Source organism: Pleurodeles waltl, chromosome 6, assembly GCF_031143425.1.
Source record: "Pleurodeles waltl isolate 20211129_DDA chromosome 6, aPleWal1.hap1.20221129, whole genome shotgun sequence".
Classification (NCBI taxonomy): Eukaryota; Metazoa; Chordata; class Amphibia; order Caudata; family Salamandridae; genus Pleurodeles; species Pleurodeles waltl.
Genome location: NC_090445.1, coordinates 1,716,113,672 through 1,716,134,435, shown reverse-complemented (window position 1 = coordinate 1,716,134,435; position 20,764 = coordinate 1,716,113,672). Strand labels below are relative to the sequence as shown.

General features: G+C 48.1%; 1 protein-coding gene across 3 annotated transcripts in view; it reads right to left on the bottom strand.

Annotated features, from left to right (window-relative positions):
* VARS2 (valyl-tRNA synthetase 2, mitochondrial) overlaps positions 1–20,764 on the bottom strand; it is a 140,570-nt gene that overhangs the window by 118,502 nt on the left and 1,304 nt on the right. For all 3 annotated transcript variants that reach the window (XM_069241939.1, XM_069241942.1, XM_069241941.1), the window contains exon 2: positions 3,347–3,677. In XM_069241939.1, the coding sequence (XP_069098040.1) occupies positions 3,347–3,589 (243 nt within the window). In that variant the 5' untranslated portion in view covers positions 3,590–3,677. The remainder of the gene's footprint in view (positions 1–3,346; positions 3,678–20,764) is intronic.

Below are 20,764 nucleotides of genomic sequence, written 5' to 3'. Positions count from 1 at the left end.
TGATGCAGATCTGTTCTTCCCATTTTCATCCTATACCACTAATGAGGGTTCGCTCTGTAATTCGTGAAACCAGAACTGAAGAGTAAGGTCTTGATACTTAGGAGAAAATAATTTGCAAACTAAGAAAGAGTGGTAACAATATCTTCTCCTGGGTAACGTGTTAACTGTAAGGCAGAGTTGTAAGACGCGGTACACTAGACGGCGTCATTCTGACTGGAAGGGTTCAAGCTCCTTCATTAAACCCTTGCAAGAAGAACATGCCTAATGTCATTGTTGCTAAGTTGTTCCAGTGATTGGCAACCCCGCTGTATTAACAAGTGCTAACTGCTTACGTTCCTCACAGAACATTTCTAAGTGAAAAAGAGGAAAGATCAACATACATAAGAGGGTTTACTTACTGGTAATTGAGAGCGCTTAGACCCAGAAACAGAATCTACAGATAAGTCAGAGGTAAAGGCTGATTTTAAACCAACAGACAGGACTCCAGAGCTTTCCAGAGCTTTAGTAACTCTGGCTGAAGCTGGAGAGTCCAGGGCAGCTCACTCCAGGCCTGAGCAGTGATCACAGAGAAGGCCTGGCACCCTGGGCACACTACACACCATTTGCCTCATAATGTTCGAGACCTTACTTCTAACCTCTTTAGTTATCACAGAAAGTTTAATATAATGATCTGAAGATCCAGTATATTCAAACATAGAAGCATCGATAGAATAATGCCTTTATCAAAAACCACTACATCTATTGCACATTGCCTTAGCTACATCGCAAAAAGAGATTGAAAAAATAAAGCCAAAGGTTGGGAAGGACCCAGTCGCCTTCTTCCTGTAAAAGTTTTAAAACTTTAATATTTATTTTGGAATGCTTTGCTGTCCAGAAAAAAATCATTTGAAAAAAGCCCAACAACTTTTTTTAGAGAAGTTGCTATAGAGGACGTAAGGTAGTGTCTTAAAGGAAAAGGAGGAGTAAATGCAGAGAAGCACACCCGCAGGGATCTCGCGGACACCTTGGGTGGACTAAGGAAAGTCAGAAGATGGTCTACCTCAGAGGCAGTGAGATCTGCCGGAGAATCAGGGATAGACCTTTGCTTTCGGGTTGTCTGGTTGACAAGGGTCTATTAGACCAAGCTGTTGGCAGAGGTCCTGGAAAGCTATCAAAGTATATTTCTTATTGGGATTACCTCTAGAACTCGATCATTCCACATTAACTATAGGTACAAAAGGTAAACTGCTGCCAATTTCCACGAGGACTGGCAGCTTACCAGTACGCCATTCCAATTCCTGTAACCGTTTAGGCTCCTCGACTACTGGGCCATAATCTGAAACTACCCTGAGGAGGTGGTTGTCAGTGCACATGGGGACTCTAACCCATGATTAGTTGAAGTGGAGGTTGTTGTTACATATTTTTGGCGAATACAATGGCCACGCTTCTGCAGCCGCACCTTCCACTGTCTCTGGGCAGTCAGGTCGCATTGTTTCAAGACCTTGGATAAACGGGTGTCTCCAACGGGATGACTGAGACATCCAGGCGCTGGACTCACGCCTGAGCTGCACTTCCTTATTATTGTATTATTTAGGCTATTCGTATTACAACTAACTACAATATAAGCATTTGCGTATTTTTGGGCGCTCGGATGAACCATGACCTCTGTAATTGCAATCATCTTCGGTAGCTGATGTATCTTAAAGGCGGTACAGCACCGTGCGTCTGAAGACTTTAAAAAATAGAAGATCCTTTTTAGGGTCGAGCCTGCGTTGCATGCGCTTGAGCATGCGTATAGCAGGGAGACTCTTTTGTAGTTAGAAAAGGGCTCCGAGCCCTGTCAACTTCACGTCAGTGCTTTTTATTGGTTCGTGGGCTTCCCTAATTAAATCGGCTTGCTTTCATTAGTCGAAGGCATGCATATGTCATGCCTTTTCCGGTGGCTAGCCCTCCTCGAGCGCAGCGACCAAGTACAGAAAACATGCGAGGCTCGCTGTTTTCCATCGGGCTCGTGGACTTTTTTTTAACTAATTTACGAGCCTGATCTCGCTTGGCAGAAGTCGAGCGCTTTACCTACTTGATTTCACTTTTTCGGGTTACGGGCATAAATGCACTTTTGCCCGATAGGTGAAAAGTCGGGTTAGGAGTTTACAACGCAATCGGCTCTAACACGAGCAAACACGAGACCCAATGCATTATACTGTGGTACACTACATAAAAGTGTCAGACTCATGTAGAAGGTAACATCTGCACTTCAGTGTTAGAATTCACACTGGAACCTGGAAATGGAATGCAGAGCCGCTAGGCTGCAATAACTGGCTTGGTTAACAGAAGAGCCTTGGCCCTCTTGCAATTAATCTGCCATTCCGTGATCGCCACTATACATACATTGGAGCTACTGAAAACAGGATTAGTGTTGGTCTTTTCCAAGTAGTAAGGCCCCAAGAGTTCATCTCTTCATCACCAAGACTTCTGGTTATTTAGCACATACATTGGTTGAATCTTAGCCTTGTAACCAGAAACCTACCCCTGGCATTGTGGATTACCAGGTATGGCTCTATCCTGGCTAAAAGAGACAGCAGACTATACTTCTCTAACATGGGCACGTTATCTAGCTTATAGTTGGCAGAGGTGTGTATAGGATTCTACTTACCTCGAACACAGGATGCCAAAGGTCACTACATCAGTTGGCAAGACTGAACATGGAGAGAATCGCCGCCGTCCCTCGCATCCGCCACTCCACAGCGGGTGGGAGGTCCTTCTCCTACCTGGCGGCCAAGACTTGGAACACCCTCCCCACCAGCCTCAGGACCACCCAGGACCACTCCGTATTCCGGAGACTCCTCAAGACCTGGCTCTTCGAGCAGCAGTAATCCCTCTTCCCCCTAGCGCCTTGAGACCCGCACGGGTGAGTAGCGCGCTCTATAAATTTTAATGATTTGATTTTGATCCTAATATGTCTACCTATGGTATTCTCAATCCCCTTGTGTCATCACATGTCTGCTGTGCTCCAGATTATGCCACATTAAATACCATGATGGTTCCACATCTAGGTCACAGGTCGAAGATAGTTCAGAAAAAAACAATCAGTTCTCAGTGCTTCATTTATCTTCTGACAAGTTACAGATCGCTTCAAAAGTTATGTCCTCTGACCTTCAGCCCATAATTTATCTCTAAATGGACTTTGTACTGCAAACCTTTAAAGCTGTATTAACAGAGGAATTCTTCCTCTGCTGAGAATATTTTAAGATTGCCTACGGTATTGTAAAACTGGAATCTGCAGACACTGTTAGTTTGTGCAAACATCACACAAGTAAGTAAGCAAAGTGTTTCCCATGCGCTTGCTGTGGAGCTCGGACATGCTCACCTTGGTCTCAGCTAGGCTTAGCCGCGCGTCTATAGCTTGCTGCTTTTCTCGTTGACGACGCTCCTTCTCAGACTTGTTTCTCAGCCGAGAGGCCTGAGCCGAAGGTCCAGCAGCCTCAGAGGTCCACGACCTGCTCAACACCCAGGGCTTCACGTCAACATAGCCAGCTCCCCTGGTCGGCAGCAGAAGATGGGCCCAGACCTGGCTGGGCCCATGCCGAGTACCAAGAGAGAGTCGCAGCATCGCGAAGATCCCACGCCTGACACCAGGCTCAGTGACCTTCTGATATCCTGATGAGGTTTCTGTAGCGATTCTCAAAGATAACGACAAGCTGCACGGAGGGAAGAGGGAATATAAATTTAGAAACAGAATGTTACTCAAGGGTCATTCATTAATGTACCGTCTCTAGAGTATGCGAAAGAGTGATCCCTCTAAGCCGCTAAATAACTGACATGCTAGTTCAGTGCCTATGTGCAGCATTACCACCCAGGTATGGCAATATCTTACTCCTACCAAATTCAAAGCCACCTTTTCAGCCTTAGAAGGAAATAAGTCAGTCAGTCCTGCTAAGACTCAAACCTATAACCTACAGAACTCAAACATCAAAAGTATATATATTTCAGGCCTTCTAGGACGTCAAAAATGTTACCATTTGTTTTTGCAGTTTTCTATAGCTCAAACGTAACTCAAACTCAGAGTGTTTTAAACGACCCAGATATAATTGTACAGTAAATGTTCCAAAGAATATGTACAAGGAACCGTTGAAAACACAGAATACACTTACAAATTCAATAAAAGGCAACAAGAAGACAATATGAAGGCAGAATGTACGGGAGAGGGGGATAGAGACAAGCAGCTGAAGATGTCACACTGTTATTATAAAAGAAAAAGAAAGAAAAGATTAATCAGTGGAATTCCCCCAGAGCCTTCAACAGCCCATGTCTGGGACAAAAACTTTCCAAAGCCTTCACCCCCCCTCTAGGTCCTCTGCCTTCCATTGGAATGCCATGATATCTATAAAGTGCACATCGGCCTTTCTTTTATTTAACACATTTCATTGGTCTCGAGACAGGAACGCTGCCCCGGCAGCCAAAACCTTCAACACAAATGCAAACAATTCAGCACCAATCAACAGCACATTAGCTTTACTCTTTCCCCTTGTAATCCCAAATCACATGCAGCCTTTCAATGTGCTCCAACCAACTCTTCATAAAAGCTGTAATATTGTAGGAGGCTGGCCTGGCTTGTAGTGGGTACCAAGGGGTACTTACACCTTGCACCAGTTCCAGGTATCCCTTATTAGTGTAGAGGGGTGTCTAGCAGCTTAGGCTGATAGAAAAGGTAGCTTAGCAGAGCAGCTTAGGCTGAACTAGGAGACATACAAAGCTCCTAATATACCACTGGTGTCATATGCACAATATCAAAAGAAAACACAATACAAAGATATACTAAAAATAAAGGTACTTTATTTTTATGACAATATGCCAAAAGTATCTCAGTGAGTACCCTCGGTATGAGGATAAGAAATATACACAAGATATATGTACGCAAACCAAAATTATGCAGTAATAGCAAAAAGAAGTAATGCAAGCAGTGTAAAGTTACAATAGATTGGAATAGGAGCACATAGGTATAGGGGCAACACAAACCATATACTCCAAAAGTGGAATGCGAACCACAAATGGACCCCAAACCTATGTGAGCTTGTAGAGGGTCGACGGGACTGTAAGGGTTAGAAAAATAGCCCACCCCTAGGCCCTGAAAGGTAGTTGTAAAGTGCACCTACTACCCCCAGAGAGCACAGAAGTCGGGACAGGGGGATTCTGCAGGAAGACCAACACCACCAATGCAACAACAGTGGATTTCCGGACCTGAGTACCTGTAAGACAAGGGGACCAAGTCCAATAGTCGCAACAGTGTAGAGTGTGGGCAGAAGCCCAGGAAATGCCAGCTGAGGGTGCAAGGAAGCTGCCACCTGTTGGAACAAGCTTGGAGTTCTGCAACAAAGAAGAGGACTATGAACTTCTCCTTTGGAGGACGGATGTCCCACATCGTGATGAAGCTTGCAGAGCTGTTCCCACGCAGAAAGACCGCAAACAAGCCTTGCTACCTGCAAGGGTTGCGGTAGAGGTTTTTGGGTGCTGCTGTGGCTCAGGAGGGACCAGGATGTCGCCACTTGGAAGAGGAGACAGAGGGGGCGCCCAGCAATGTAGGGAGCCCTCACAGAAGCTGGCAGCACCCGCAGAAGTACCTGAACAGGCACTTGGAAGAAGAGTGAACCAGAGTCCACGCAAAGTCACAAAAGGGAGTCCCACGACGCCGGAGGACAACTCAGATGGCTGTGCACTGCAGGAAGGAGTGTCGGGGACCCAGACTTGGCTGTGCACAAAGGAAATCCTGGAAGAGTGCACAGGAGCCAGAGCAGCTGCAAATCACGCGGTACCCAGCAATGCAGTCTAGCGTGGGAAGGCAAGGACTTACCTCCACCAAACTTGGACTGAAGAGTCACTGGACTGTGGGAGTCACTTGGACAGAGTTGCTGAGTTCCAGGGACCACGCTCGTCATGCTGAGAGGGGACCCAGAGGACCGGTAATGCAGTCTTTCGGTGCCTGTGGTTGCAGGGGGAAGATTCCGTCGACCCACAGGAGATTTCTTCAGAGCTCCTGGTGCAGAGAGGAGGCAGGCTATCCCCCAGAGCATGCACCACCTGGAAAGCCGGCAGGATGAAGCGATACAAGGTTGCTAGTAGTTGTGTTGCTACTTTGTTGCAGTTTTGCAGGCGTCCTGAGCAGTCAGCGGTCGATCCTTTGGCAGGAGGTGAAGTGGGAGATGCAGAGGAACTCTGGTGAGCTCTTGTATTCGTTATCTGAAGAATTCCCCAAAGTAGAGACCCTAAATAGCCAGAAAAGGAGGTTTGGCTACCAAGGAAGGAGGATTGGCTACCAAGAGAGGTAAGAGCCTATCAGAAGGAGCCTCTGACGTCACCTGCTGGCACTGGCCACTCAGAGCAGTCCAGTGTGCCACAAATACCTCTGTTTCCAAGATGGCAGAGGTCTGGGACACAGTGGAGGAGCTCTGGGCACCTCCCCTGAGAGGTGCAGGTCAGGGGAGTGGTCACTCCCCTTTCCTTTGTCCAGTTTCGCGCCAGAGCAGGGCTGGGGGATCCCTGAACCGGTGTAGACTAGCTTATGCAGAGACAGGCACCATCTGTGCCCATCAAAACATTTCCAGAGGCTGGGGGAGGCTACTCCTCCCCAGCCCATCACACCTATTTCCAAAGCGAGAGGGTGTAACACCCTCTCTCAGAGGAAATCCTTGGTTCTGCCTTCCTGGGCCAGGGCTGCCTGGACCCCAGGGGGGGCAGAAACCTCTCTGAGGGGTTGGCAGCAGCTGCAGTGGAGACCACGGAAAGGCAGTTTGGCAGTACCCGGGTTCTGTGCTAGAGACCCGGGGAATCATGGAATTGTCCCCCCCTATGCCAGAATGGCATTGGGGTGACAATTCCATGATCTTAGACATGTTACATGGCCATGTTCGGAGTTACCATTGCGACGCTGTACATAGGTAGTGACCTATGTACAGTGCACGCGTGTAATGGTGTCCCCGCACTCACAAAGTCCGGGGAATTTGCCCTGAACGATGTGGGGGCACCTTCGCTAGTGCCAGGGTGCCCACACACTAAGTAACTTTGCCCCCAACCTTTACCAGGTGAAAGTTAGACATATAGGTGACTTATAAGTTACTTAAGTGCAGTGGTAAATGGCTGTGAAATAACATGGACGTTATTTCATGCAGGCTGCACTGGCAGGCCTGTGTAAGAATTGTCAGAGCTCCCTATGGGTGGCAAAAGAAATGCTGCAGCCCATAGGGCTCTCCTGGAACCCCAATACCCTGGGTACTCAGTACCATATACTAGGGAATGACATGGGTGTACCAGTATGCCAATGTGAATTGGTAAATTTAGTCACTAGCCTGTTAATGACAAATTTAGAAAGCAGAGAGAGCATAACCACTGAGGTTCTGGTTAGCAGAGCCTCAGTGAGACAGTTAGGCATCACACAGGGAACACATATAGGCCACAAACTTATGAGCACTGGGGTCCTGGCTAGCAGGGTCCCAATGACACATAACAAACATACTGACAACATAGGGTTTTCACTATGAGCACTGGGCCCTGGCTAGCAGGATCCCAGTGAGACACTGAAAACACCCTGACATATACTCACAAACAGGCCAAAAGTGAGGGTAACAAGGCTAGAAAGAGGCTACTTTCTCACAAATATCATTTGAAAAGACAAAATGTGCTGTGCTGCCTTAAATAGACCATGTGGAGTTGTCGCAGACAGCATCATTTAAAATTGATAACCCACATCTAAAGCAATGAAAACAAGCAATTCCTTGGAAAGCACAATCTTAAATCCAATTCTGTAAAGAACTTGGCATCAATAACTATTGCCAATGTGTCATCAGTCTTAAGGAGAGGGTGTTGTCCACCCATATGGTACATTAATTAAATCATGAAACTCTATGTTCCCTTTATACATCAGAAGGGGTGAAAGCTATAAAGATGATTCTAAACATGCAACCACCCCCCTGGCCCACATTTTATCAACCATATCAGTTAACTACTTTGTGACCCTAAGAGGTTTGTTGTTCAGCTTGTACTCCACCAGCCGAGCATAATCCTTTTGTTTGAATTCAATATTGCCCCTCATACACATGTTCTGTAACCACCATTACAACCCTTCAACTCACAAGTTATTCATGTTCTGCCATAATTTACATACCCTTCTTAGGTCTAAGATTGAGACCCAAACAGACTTAATGAAGCCAATCAAAACAATGCCCCTTAAATCTCACCATACTTCCTCGTCCTCTTGAGCCCTTTACAGGCCACAAAGAACAAAATTAACAGAGTGATTTGTCAGGACGGAGTTTACTCGGTCAAGGTGAGAAAGTAAATTTCTCCACCACCCTGACGAAGTAACCACCTGTCAAATTTATAAATAACTGCCACGTTGGCTGACATTTCTGAAGCAGTGACATGAACTGCATTCACGGCGGTTCCGATCAATGCTTTTTCAAAAGTTTTACGCATGGCTCCGTCAACATTACGAACCTATTCATCAATTTTTTTTTCTTTTCATTTTCGCAGTGAGATGGCGAGTAGGGCATTGTCAGTTTTCACTGCGCCATACCTCCACGGTTTTCCTAACAGTGATGAGCAGTGAAAATTGACCTGTATGTTCAGCCATCTAAATTACGTGGGCGGACATATAGGTCAACCTCTGCCAGCCCTAATCTATCAAGTTGTGGGAGAGGTGTAGTCGTGGCACAGACAGAGTAGTCTCCACCATGGTTATACCAAAGGTCTTTCTGCATCTAAATGCAGGGGGCGGACCATTATATTGGTGGTGAGGATAATCTGTTGTGATGTAGTATGCTTACAGTCAACATATAAATCAGGCCCTAGGGGCGTGGCTAGCTGCGGCAAAGATGGCAGCAGGCTGAACGAGCTCCGAGAGAGCCTGCTTAAAATCCCCTATAATCCGCTACATAGCCTCATGCTACCAACCAAAGAAGACCCTGAAGGGACCCTAGGGTGGATCCTGGACGGCGTGGGCACACCAAGGTAGTGCTGGAGGTAATCGGCCCGGCGCTGGGAAGAAAAGAACCTGACGCATGCGGTACCTGTGGAAAATGGCAGCCGGAATAGAGGGGGGGCGGTTGAGCGGGTGAAGGAAGCGGCCGCTGCAGTGGTGTTCCTCAGGGAGAACGTGCTGCTGAACATCAGTCTGGTGGAGGGACCGGAAGAGGCAAACGAGGTGGGGAGGCGGAGGAGGGAGCGGAGAACAGTCGGCAGGCTTGGAGTGGTGTGGGGCTATTGGAAGTGAGGTTTCCCCTCCCCCTCGGAGATAGAAGTGGCTGAGGGGAGCGACGGAACGAGGCCCTAGTCCAGGATCCGCCCAGGGGCGGGGGCAGTAGAGGACGCTCTCCCGCCTGCCCCCTTCTGTCGGGTGAAGGGGCCATGGCATAAGGGAAAGGAGAACTGCACCTTGGGGGACCCCGGCACAATCCGGAATAAGGGGTTTCCCCCATCCGCCCAGCATCTCCTTTAAATCCTCAAGGGAGCGGGGCGAGGCCCCCCCCAGGGGTGCTATAAGTGAGCAGCAGGAAGCCCTGGGCCAGAGGAGTTGACTGGGCCTGGGACATTCCGGCAAGCAGAGCGAGTAGAGACAGGAACACTGGGTCAGGGTCAAGCAGCCCAAATTGTTCCAAGCTAACAAGATGGACAGGTACGCAGTGAAGATGGCCTCTAGGGGACAGCTTGGGGACCCGAGAGGCGAGAATCCGGGAGTTGCCCAAACAGTGGTGAACCCTCTCTAAAGGCCATTATGGCGGCCATCCAGGATCTTAGAGGCTCAATTTCGCCTATTGAGCCTAAACTGGACACAGTGACCCTGGAGGTCAATCTGTTGACAGCAGACTTCGGGAACATATCTGGAAAGTTGGCGGTTGCAGAGTCACACATCGATGCCCTGCTCTCTACCATGAAGAGGCTGGAGGAGTAGGTTCAGTCCCTTCCAAAGCAAAGTGTGGCGATGGCGGCCCGGCTGGAGGACCAGTAGGGCAGGGCCAGACGCAATAACATTCGGCTAGTAGGGGTACAGGAGGGCCCCATTGTAGATCTCTTTGTTGAGGATCTTGTACTGAACAAGCTACAGCCAAAGAGGTTGTCGAACGCCTTCACAGTCGAGAGGGTGCATGGGATGCCGGGCTTTTGCCTCCCAAGCCAGGAGCCCCACCACAAACAATTATTGCCAGAATCCTGAACTAGAGACAGGAATGCAATACTACAGGCAGCTATGTCGCACGGGATTTACTAATTGACAACGCAGTGATCCGACTTAATCCCAACTTCACTTTTCAGGTGCATAGTCAAAGGAAATGCTTTGAGGTGGTCAAAAAGGCACCGCGAGCCAAGAAGGTGAAATATATTATGTTCCCATCAAGGTTGCGGGTGGTGGCAGATGGGAAAACATGGCACTTTGCATCGCTGGAGGAGGCTTGGCTTGAGGGATGGAGAATGGCGGGCAAGAGACAAACAGGAGAAAAGGGCTTGACTAGACCGGCTGAAAGGGGGCAGGAGAGCCCTGTCGCCATATCCGGGAAGCAGCAGACGGAGAATAACACCAGAGATCCATGAGGGGCGACTTGGCTGATGAGGAAAAGCGGGCAGCATACACTGTGGACTAGCAACCAAAGCGAGTAACAGTGGCAGTAGATAGTCCATAGGCAAATGGGTCCAGAGATCAAAGGTGGTTGGGAGGCTACTTTAGTTTTCTTGGGGAAGTAGTTTGGAACATTCTAGGGTTCAGTATCCGATCTGTATTGAGCAGGCGATGGCTCACTGTAAGGAAATGCCTCCTTGGCATGGTTACCCCCTGACTTTTTGCCCTTGCTGATGCTATGTTTTGAATTGAAAGTGTGCCGAGGCCTGCTAACCAGGCCCCAGCACCAGTGTTCTTTCCCTAACCTGTACTTTTGTTTTACACAATTGGCACACCCTGGCATCCAGGTAAGTCCCTTGTAACTGGTACCCCCGGTACCAAGGGCCCTGATACCAGGGAAGGTCTCTAAGGGCTGCAGCATATCTTATGCCACCCTGGGGACCCCTCACTCAGCACAGACACACTGCTTGCCAGCTTGTGTGTGCTGGTGAGGACAAAACAAGGAAGTCGACATGGCACTCCCCTCAGGGTGCCATGCCAACCTCACACTGCCTATGCAGTATAGATAAGTCACCCCTCTAGCAGGCCTTACAGCCCTAAGGCAGGGTGCACTATACCATAGGTGAGGGCACCAGTGCATGAGCACTGTGCCCCTACAGTGTCTAAGCAAAACCTTAGACATTGTAAGTGCAGGGTAGCCATAAGAGTATATGGTCTGGGAGTCTGTCAAACACGAACTCCACAGCACCATAATGGCTACACTGAAAACTGGGAAGTTTGGTATCAAACATCTCAGCACAATAAATGCACACTGATGCCAGTGTACATTTTATTGTACAATACACCCCATAGGGCACCTTAGAGGTGCCCCCTGAAACTTTAACCAACTACCTGTGTAGGCTGACTGGTTCTAGCAGCCTGCCACACTCGAGACACGTTGCTGGCCCCATGGGGAGAGTGCCTTTGTCACTCTAAGGCCAGTAACAAAGCCTGCACTGGGTGGAGATGCTAACACCTCCCCCAGGCAGGAGCTGTAACACCTGGCGGTGAGCCTCAAAGGCTCACCCCCCTTTGTTCCGGCACCGCAGGGCATTCCAGCTAGTGGAGTTGCCCGCTCCCTCCGGCCACGGCCCCACTTTTGGCAGCAAGGCCGGAAGAAATAATGAGAATAACAAGGAGGAGTCACTGGCCAGTCAGGACAGCCCCTAAGGTGTCCTGAGCTGAAGTGACTCTAACTTTTAGAAATCCTCCATCTTGCAGATGGAGGATTCCCCCGATAGGGATAGGATTGTGACCCCCTCCCCTTGGGAGGAGGCACAAAGAGGGTGTACCCACCCTCAGGGCTAGTAGCCATTGGCTACTAACCCCCCAGACCTAAACACGCCCTTAAATTTAGTATTTAAGGGCTCCCCTGAACCTAAGAATTTAGATTCCTGCAACTTACAAGAAGAAGAGGACTGCTGAGCTGAAAACCCCTGCAGAAGAAGAAAGAAGACACCAACTGCTTTGGCCCCAGTCCTACCGGCCTGTCTCCTGCCTTCTAAAGAAACCTGCTCCAGCGACGCTTTCCCCCAGGACCAGCGCCCTCTGAATCCTCAGAGGACTGCCCTGCTTCAAGAAAGACTAGAAACTCCCGAGGACAGCGGCCCTGTTCAACAAAGACTGCAACTTTGTATCCAGAGGAGCAGATTTAAAGACCCCTGCAATCCCCGCAAGAAGCGTGAGACTTGCAGCACTGCACCCGGCGACCCCGACTCGACTGGTGGAGAAACAACGCTACAGGGAGGACCCCCAGGCGACTCCAAGACTGTGAGTAACCAAAGTTGTCCCCCCTGAGCCCCCACAGCGACGCCTGCAGAGGGAATCCCGAGGCTCCCCCTGACCGCGACTGCCTGACTCTAAAATCCCGACGGCTGGAAAAGACCCTGCACCCGCAGCCCCCAGCACCTGAAGGATCGAAACTCCAGTGCAGGAGTGACCCCCAGGAGGCCCTCTCCCTTGCCCAGGCAGTGGCTACCCCGAGGAGCCCCCCCCCTTGCCTGCATCGCTGAAGAGACCCCTTGGTCTCTCATTGAAACCTATTGAAAACCCGACGCGTGTTTGCACACTGCACCCGGCCGCCCCAGTGCCGCTGAGGGTGTACTTTTTGTGTGAGCTTGTGTCCCCCCCGGTGCCCTACAAAACCCCCCTGGTCTGCCCTCCGAAGACGCGGGTACTTACCTGCTGGCAGACTGGAACCGGGGCACCGCCTTCTCTCCATTGAAGCCTATGCGTTTTGGGCACCACTTTGAACTCTGCACCTGACCGGCCCTGAGCTGCTGGCGTGGTAACTTTGGGGTTGCTCTGAACCCCCAACGGTGGGCTACCTTGGACCCCAATTTGAACCCCGTAGGTGGTTTACTTACCTGCAAGAACTAACATTACTTTACCTCCCCCAGGAACTGTGAAAATTGCACTGTGTCCACTTTTAAAACAGCTAAATGTGTTTTATGTAAAAAGTATATATGCTAGTGTGATTATTCAAAGTTCCTAAAGTACTTACCTGCAATACCTTTCAAATGAGATATTACATGTAGAATTTGAACCTGTGGTTCTTAAAATAAACTAAGAAAATATATTTTTCTATAACAAAAACCTATTGGCCTGGAATTGTTTCTGAGTGTGTGTTCCTCATTTATTGCCTGTGTGTATGTACAACAAATGCTTAACACTACTCCTTTGATAAGCCTACTGCTCGACCACACTACCACAAAATAGAGCCTTAGTATTATCTATTTTTGCCACTATCTTACCTCTAAGGGGAACCCTTGGACTCTGTGCATGCTATTCCTTACTTTGAAATAGCACATATAGAGGAAACTTCCTACACTCACCCTCAATAAAGAAATGTATGGTTTGGGGAAACAGACACTCTGTTAGACCTGGCAGCTTTTTGTCGTGCCTCCCCTGTCTTTTTGCTTTCTGCCCTCCTGTTTTTATGGTTTACTGGACTCTGTTTTTGCTTGTTTATGGTCTCTGCGGACTTTACCACTGCTGATCAATGCTAAAGTGCAAGTGCTCCCAAGGTAAATTACACTGTTGATTGGTTTATCCATAATTGGCATATCTGATTTACTGGTAAGTCCCTAGTAAAGTGCACCAGAGGTGCCAAGGGCCTGTAAATCAAATACAGTGTATTTAAAAGGTAGGACATGTACTGATGTGTTTACATGGCCTAACAGTGAAATACTGCCAAGTTCGGGTTTCACTGTTGCAAGGCCTACCTCCCTCATAGGTTAGCATGGGGCTGCGTATAAATAACTTTAAAGTGCGGATGCCCTATGCCCCTCACCTATGGTATAGTGCACCCTGCCATAGGGCTGTACGACCTGCTAGAGGGTTGACTTTCCTATGCAACAGGCAGCATTTTGTGTGCATGGCACCCTGAGGGGGATGCTATGTCGACTTTACCTTTTTCTCCCCACCAATACACACAATCTGCAGTGGCAGTATGCATGTATTAGATGAGGGGTTCTTGCACAACATATGCTGCAGCCCTTAGAGACCTTCCCTGGTCACAGGGCCCTTGGTACCACTGGTACCTTTTACAAGGGACTTATCTGTGTGCCAGGGGTGTGCCAATTGCGGAAACAATGGTACATTTTTAGGTGAAAGAACACTGGTGCTGGGGCCTGGTTAGCAGGGTCCCAGCACACTTCTCAGTCAAGTTAGCATCAGTATCAGGGTAGAAGTGAGGGGAAACTGCAACAAGGGCCAGTTTTCTACACATAATTATCCTTTTCGTATCACTAGAGTTTTGATAAACTAATGCTGATGTCTCCTTGAATTGTGTTTTCAAAGGGTTGAAATATAATTTGCTCTTACATAATTACATAATAAATTTAAGAGTTATCAACATTTTCTCATCAGTCAGATAAGCTTCAAGAAAGGCAAGTGTCTGGATAAAAGCTACTGAATGACAATACATTATTACTGCCTGTGGTTTTGTGAACACTTTTGCGCAGGGATTCATTCTGCTGTTGTGTAATCACTAATTAAGTAATAATTTCCCGAGTAATATTTGCTTGTTATCTTTTGTACTTGCAAACTGTATTCACCTGTGTGCTTCATTCCATCTGCAACCATTACGAATAAATGTCAGAATTCCGAAATATCAGATACTGGGGTCACTCGCAGGGTTGGAGAGGCCTAGAAAGTATGAAGGCTGGAAAGCCACAATGGGTCTCACGCACACAACTAGACCGAATAACACAAAGCCAAGGACATCCGCAATGTGGGAATCTCCGGAGATTTAGTGGGCAAGTCAACTTTACGGTCCTTTCCAGGTGGAGCAGATGTTTGGTAACATTTTTAGTAGTTGTGGCTCTCTGCTCACGTTTCCACTCATTACCAGTCCATGCACCGTTTCTCACTTTAAGGTCCCCTGCAGTGGGGGCGCTCTCTGGGTCCTTCCACGGTCTAGTGGTCCGAAGCGTCGGTGCCTTTTTGCTTGTTTTCATTAGGTATGCCATACAGCATGACCTCAGTGCAAAACCATTAAGCCACAAAGGTGGAATCCACTGGGTTGCCAATACTGTTTTTAGTAGTAGTTTGTGTTTTTACAAGTTTCAGGATTTTTGTTTTACATTTTTTTTATGGGGCGAACTTGACCCAAGGGTGTTGGAGAGCTTTGCACATGCAGCAGTTTCATTACACAAGGACACATTCATTTTTTTTTAATGTTATTTTTTATAGGCATAAGGAGATTAAGAGATTTGCACGTAATCACAGGATGTTGATCCGACGGTTTTTTCTCATTTACTGCGCCTTTCTTCCACTTGAATGTCTGCCCAATCTATTGTATGGCTCATTTCTTTGTTGAATGGGCAGCCCTTTGTAGCATCACGCGTTAGACTAACGCATTCTAGCGCTGGTGTCCGCATCACCACATTACAGTGCATTAGTCCCTCATATTCCAGTGCCCCTGACCATCCTCCGAGGCGCCCTGTATGAAGAGCTGCATTGAAACACTGAGCACCCTGGCACTGGGAGTGCTGTGGAAACCCTGCGGCCAGAACACTTATTTCTTTGTACTCTTCGTGATAAGCACTGAGTGCTGCACGGGTGAATATGCTCACCGCTTCAAGTAAGACTGACTGCTGCCCTGAAAGTAACTTGTGTTGTCAACCAGTGCACGGGTAATGTTAACCACAATAACACCGACGGGGCTCGGGTTGTCAGAGAGCGCCCCAGGTGGGACAGGAGGTGGCGTCCTGCCTGCTCTTGGGTTCCCACAAGACACCGGACTGGTTGGTCTAAGAAGGAAGCCATCCCAACACAGAAAGTTTACTTTTCTTTCAGTCTCTGGTGCAGTCGCTCTCATCTCTGTCAGACTCCCCAGACCTCATTTGTTGCTGTTCTGTAACCAACTAAACCCACCATCCCTCCTCCAGTGCCATCAGACGATCCCCTCCTCCGCTCACTACACTCAGATTCTGGAGTTCAAACCAAGGGAAGATTTAGGTTTGGCCAACGTGACGTTTGCTCTTAATGGGTTATTTTTAGGTTCTTGTTTTGTGAAAAACAAATTGTAAGCCACATTGTTTTTGTTAGTTATGCTCTATGTGCAAGCCTTTTTGAAATGTGTTCTACTTTATTCCTTTATGTTAAATTATGATGCACAGCTGGTTCTCTTTATGTATTTATTGTATTTTCATACTCTCTTTTATCGCTCACCACGCCCCCGCATCCGGAGCTGTTGTGATTTGTGTGCAGCACTGCAGCTGTGTATTGCGGTTGCCCATTCAGTTCAGACAGGGCAGCCGCACAGTTTAAAAGGCCTATGCCAACCCCAGCACTTGGTCACAGCCACCCCCGGCAGCAAGGACAGAGGCATAGAACCTCTCTGGGCAACAAGCAATCAATCAATCAATCAGTTTTTGTAAACCGCAACTACCCACGCCTTTCCATTAGGAGGCTTATTGTCGTATCACAATAGTCACACATTATCCTTTTCACATCTATATATGTCTCCCAGCCTTCTTCGCCTTCTGGTTTCATTGGGGGTCTTACATTGTCAAAAATATGTCTGCCCTCTGCTCCCAGACCGTTGTACAACAGTAGTTTTCCGCTAAACCCTAGCCAATTAATGGCCATGAAGTACATTTCAAAACTTTGAATCCATTGTCCCGATAGACACTTCTAAAACATTTGTGGACATCAAAATAGCTTTCATCACTCCAGCCATCGTTATAAGTGCTTACCGCAATTTCTATTACTGACTACAGACTTATGCTTTAAAGGAACCAATACCAGGAATAAAGCCCAAGCTGGCTGAAGAGAGAACATATATATATATATATATATATATTTAGGCACACTCTACAGTTCATGTGAACACATTTGCTCTGTTGTAATAAGTTTGATGAATCCGCACATTAAAACTGTAATTCACACGAAGGAATCAACTTATTCGAACAACAAAACTCCTGAACGAAGGATGTCCCCAGCGTCGCATAAACTGGGCAGAGTCATGAAAGTTTGGCTGCGGGTGGAATTACACACCCCTGACAGGAACAAAGCTCGTCCAAACAAGATGTGGGTGTAATGGCAGAGCAGCCTACACACGCTCCACACAGGACCCCAGCAAGCAATCAGAGTGAAGGCAGACTATAGATGAGCAGCGGAGACTGTCAGTAATAGATGATCACTCATCCAGCCCTGGAAACGGGACTTTCAGGGAGAATCCGCAAAAAAAGGGACACTTGGAAACTACAACAGCCCATGTGGTAATGCGCATGCAACCTTACTAACTGATTAATGATCTTCATTACCGCAAAATATCGCCAGCCTCGTCGCCACTTTCCCGGATAGTGATGACATGACACGGGAATAAGTAAGGCAGATTTACTTGCTACCTCAGTCAAACCTGGAATAATCACTCAACCGTCTCTTTCCCCAACTCTCAAATCCCCCAGTGTTGCACGGAGCTCCACGTGCTAGGCCACAGGGTGGAAATAAACAGGAGACCACCATCAGAGAACCAACATTCATACACCTAAACATATTCACCAGAGTCTGAGAAACAGGACGTCGGCACCCCAGACAACCCCAATGTTTATTTAATAGCTTTTCAATCCTTTGATGGTAGCAAAGTATCAGCTTTCATCGGCTTCACGTTTCAACCATTGCGGTCTTCTTAGCCCAAGTATTTACAGAGGGCCCATCCCCCATAGAAAATACACTGCTCAGTTTAATAATCAAAGAAAAAATACTATATAACTCCTATACACAGACACCCATGGCAATGTGTACATAAATATAAGATTTAACAAAAGGGTAAGCGGAAGTGTCACGCATTCAGTAGTAGAAGAGACCCCAAGCACACTGATCCTATGAACACGTCACACATAGAAGTCAGGAACATGTCACACACAGAAGTCACCCTAAGCACACTGATCCCATGAGCATGTCACACAAATAAGTCACTCCTAAGTACACTGACCCATGAACATGTCACACATAGAAGTCACTCCTAAGCACACTGATCCCATGAACGTGTCACACATAGAAGTCACTCCTAAGTACACTGATCCCATGAACGTGTCACACATAGAAGTCACTCCTAAGTACACTGATCCCATGAACGTGTCACACATAGAAGTCACTCCTAAGTACACTGATCCCATGAACGTGTCACACATAGAAGTCACTCCTAAGTACACTGATCCAATTAACATGTCACATATAGAAGTCACTCCTAAATACAGTGAAGCCATGAACATGTCACACACAGAAGTCACTCTAAGCACACTGAAGCCATGAATTAATATGTCACACCTAGAAGTCACTCCTGTAGGAGGCTGGCCTGGCTTGTAGTGGGTACCAAGGGTACTTACACTCTGTACCAGGTCCAGTTATCCCTTATTAGTAGAATAGAGGTGTTTCTAGCAGCTTAGGCTGATAGAAGGTAGCTATGGCAGAGCAGCTTAGGCTGAACTAGGAGACATGCAAAGCTCCTACTATACCACTGGTGTCATATGCACAATATCATTAGAAAACACAATACACAGATATACTAAAAATAAAGGTACTTTATTTTTATGACAATATGCCAAAAGTATCTCAGTTAGTACCCTCAGTATGAGGATGCCAAATATACACAAGATATATGTACACAATACCAAAAATATGCAGTAATAGCAAAAGGAAGTAATGCAAGCAATGTAGAATTACAGTAGATTGCAATAGGAGCACATAGGTATAGGGGCAACACAAACCATATACTCTAGAAGTGGAATGCGAACCACAAATGTACCCCAAACCTATGTGAGCTTGTAGAGGGTCGCTGGGACTGTAAGAAAACAGTGAGGGTTAGAAAAATAGCCCACCCCAAGACCCTGAAAAGTAGGTGTAAAGTGCACCTATATTCCCCAGAGAGCACAGAAGTCGTGATGGGGGTTTCTGCAAGGAAGACCAACACCAGCAATGCAACCAAAGTGGATTTCCGGACGAGAGTACCTGTGGAACAAGGGGACCAAGTCCAAGAGTCGCGACAAAGTCGAGAGTGGGCAGATGCCCAGGAAATGCCAGCTGAGGGTGCAAAGAAGCTGCCACCGGGAGGTAGAAGCTGTGGATTCTGCAAGAACGAAGAGGGCTAGAAACTTCCCCTTTGGAGGATGGATGTCCCACGTCGTGAAGAAGCTTGCAGAAAGGCCGCAAACAAGCCTTGCTAGCTGCAAGGGTCGCGGTTAGGGTTTTTGGATGCTGCTGTGGCCCAGGAGGGACCAGGATGTCGCCAGTTGGATGAGGAGACAGAGGGGGCGCCCAGCAAGTCCTCCCAAAATGGACCCTTCACAGAAGCAGGCAGCACCCGTAGAAGTACCGGAACAGGCACTTGGAAGAGGAGTGAACTGGAGCTCACCCGAAGACAGAAAAGGGAGTCCCACGACGCCGGAGGACAACTGAGGAGGTTGTGCACTGCAGGTTAGAGTGTCGGGGACCCAGGCTTGGCTGTGCACGAAGGAAATCCTGGAAGAGTGCACAGGAGCCGGAGCAGCTGCAAATCACGTGGTACCCAGCAATGCAGTCTAGCGTGGGGTGGCAAGGACTTACTTCCACCAAACTTGGACTGAAGAGTCACTGGACTGAGTTGCTGAGTTCCAGGGACCATGCTCGTCGTGCTGAGAGGGGACCCAGAGGACCGGTGATGCAGTCTTTTGTTGCCTGCGGGTGCAGGGGAAAGATTCCGTCGTCCCGCAGGAGATTTCTTCAGAGCTCCTGGTGCAAGGAGGAGGCAATCTACCACTAGAGTATGCACCACCAGGAAACAGGCGAGAAAGCGGCAGGATCAGAGATACAAGGTTGTAGTAGTCGTCTTTGCTACTTTGTTGCGGTTTTGCAGGCGTCCTGAGCAGTCAGCGGTCGATCCTTTGGCAGAAGGTGAAGAGAGAGATGCAGAGGAACTCTGATGAGCTCTTGCATTCGGTATCTAACGAATTCCCCAAAGCAGAGACCCTAAATAGCCAGAAAAGGAGGTTTGGCTAGCTAGGAAGGAGGATAGGCTAGCAACACAGGTAAGAGCCTATCAGAAGGAGACTCTGACGTCACCTGCTGGCCCTGGCCACTCAGAGCAGTCCAGTGTGCCAGCAGCACCTCTGAATCCAAGATGGTAGAGGTCTGGAGGACACTGGAGGAGCTCTGGGCACCTCCCCTGGAAGGTGCAGGTCAGGGGAGTGGTCACTCCCCTTTCCTTTGTCCAGTTTCGTGCCAGAGCAGGGGTGGGGGATCCCTGAATTGGTGTAGAATGGCTTATGCAGAGATGGGCACCATTTGTGCCCATCACAGCATTTCCAGAGGCTGGGGGAGGCTACTCCTCCCCGGCCCTGACACCTTTTTCGAAAGGGAGAGGGTGTAACACCCTCTCTCAGAGGAAGTCCTTTGTTCTGCCCTCCTGGCCAGGCCTGGCTTGACCCCAGGAGGGCAGATGCCTGTCTGAGGGGTTGGCAGCAGCTGCAGTGAAACCCCAGGAAAGGCAGTTTGGCAGTACCCGGGTCTGTGCTAGAGACTCGGGGGATCATGGAATTGTCTCCCCAATGCCAGAATGGCTTTGGGGTGAGAATTCCATGATCTTAGACATGTTACATGGTCATGTTCGGAGTTACCATTGTGACGCTATACATAGGTAGTGACCTATATGTAGTGCAC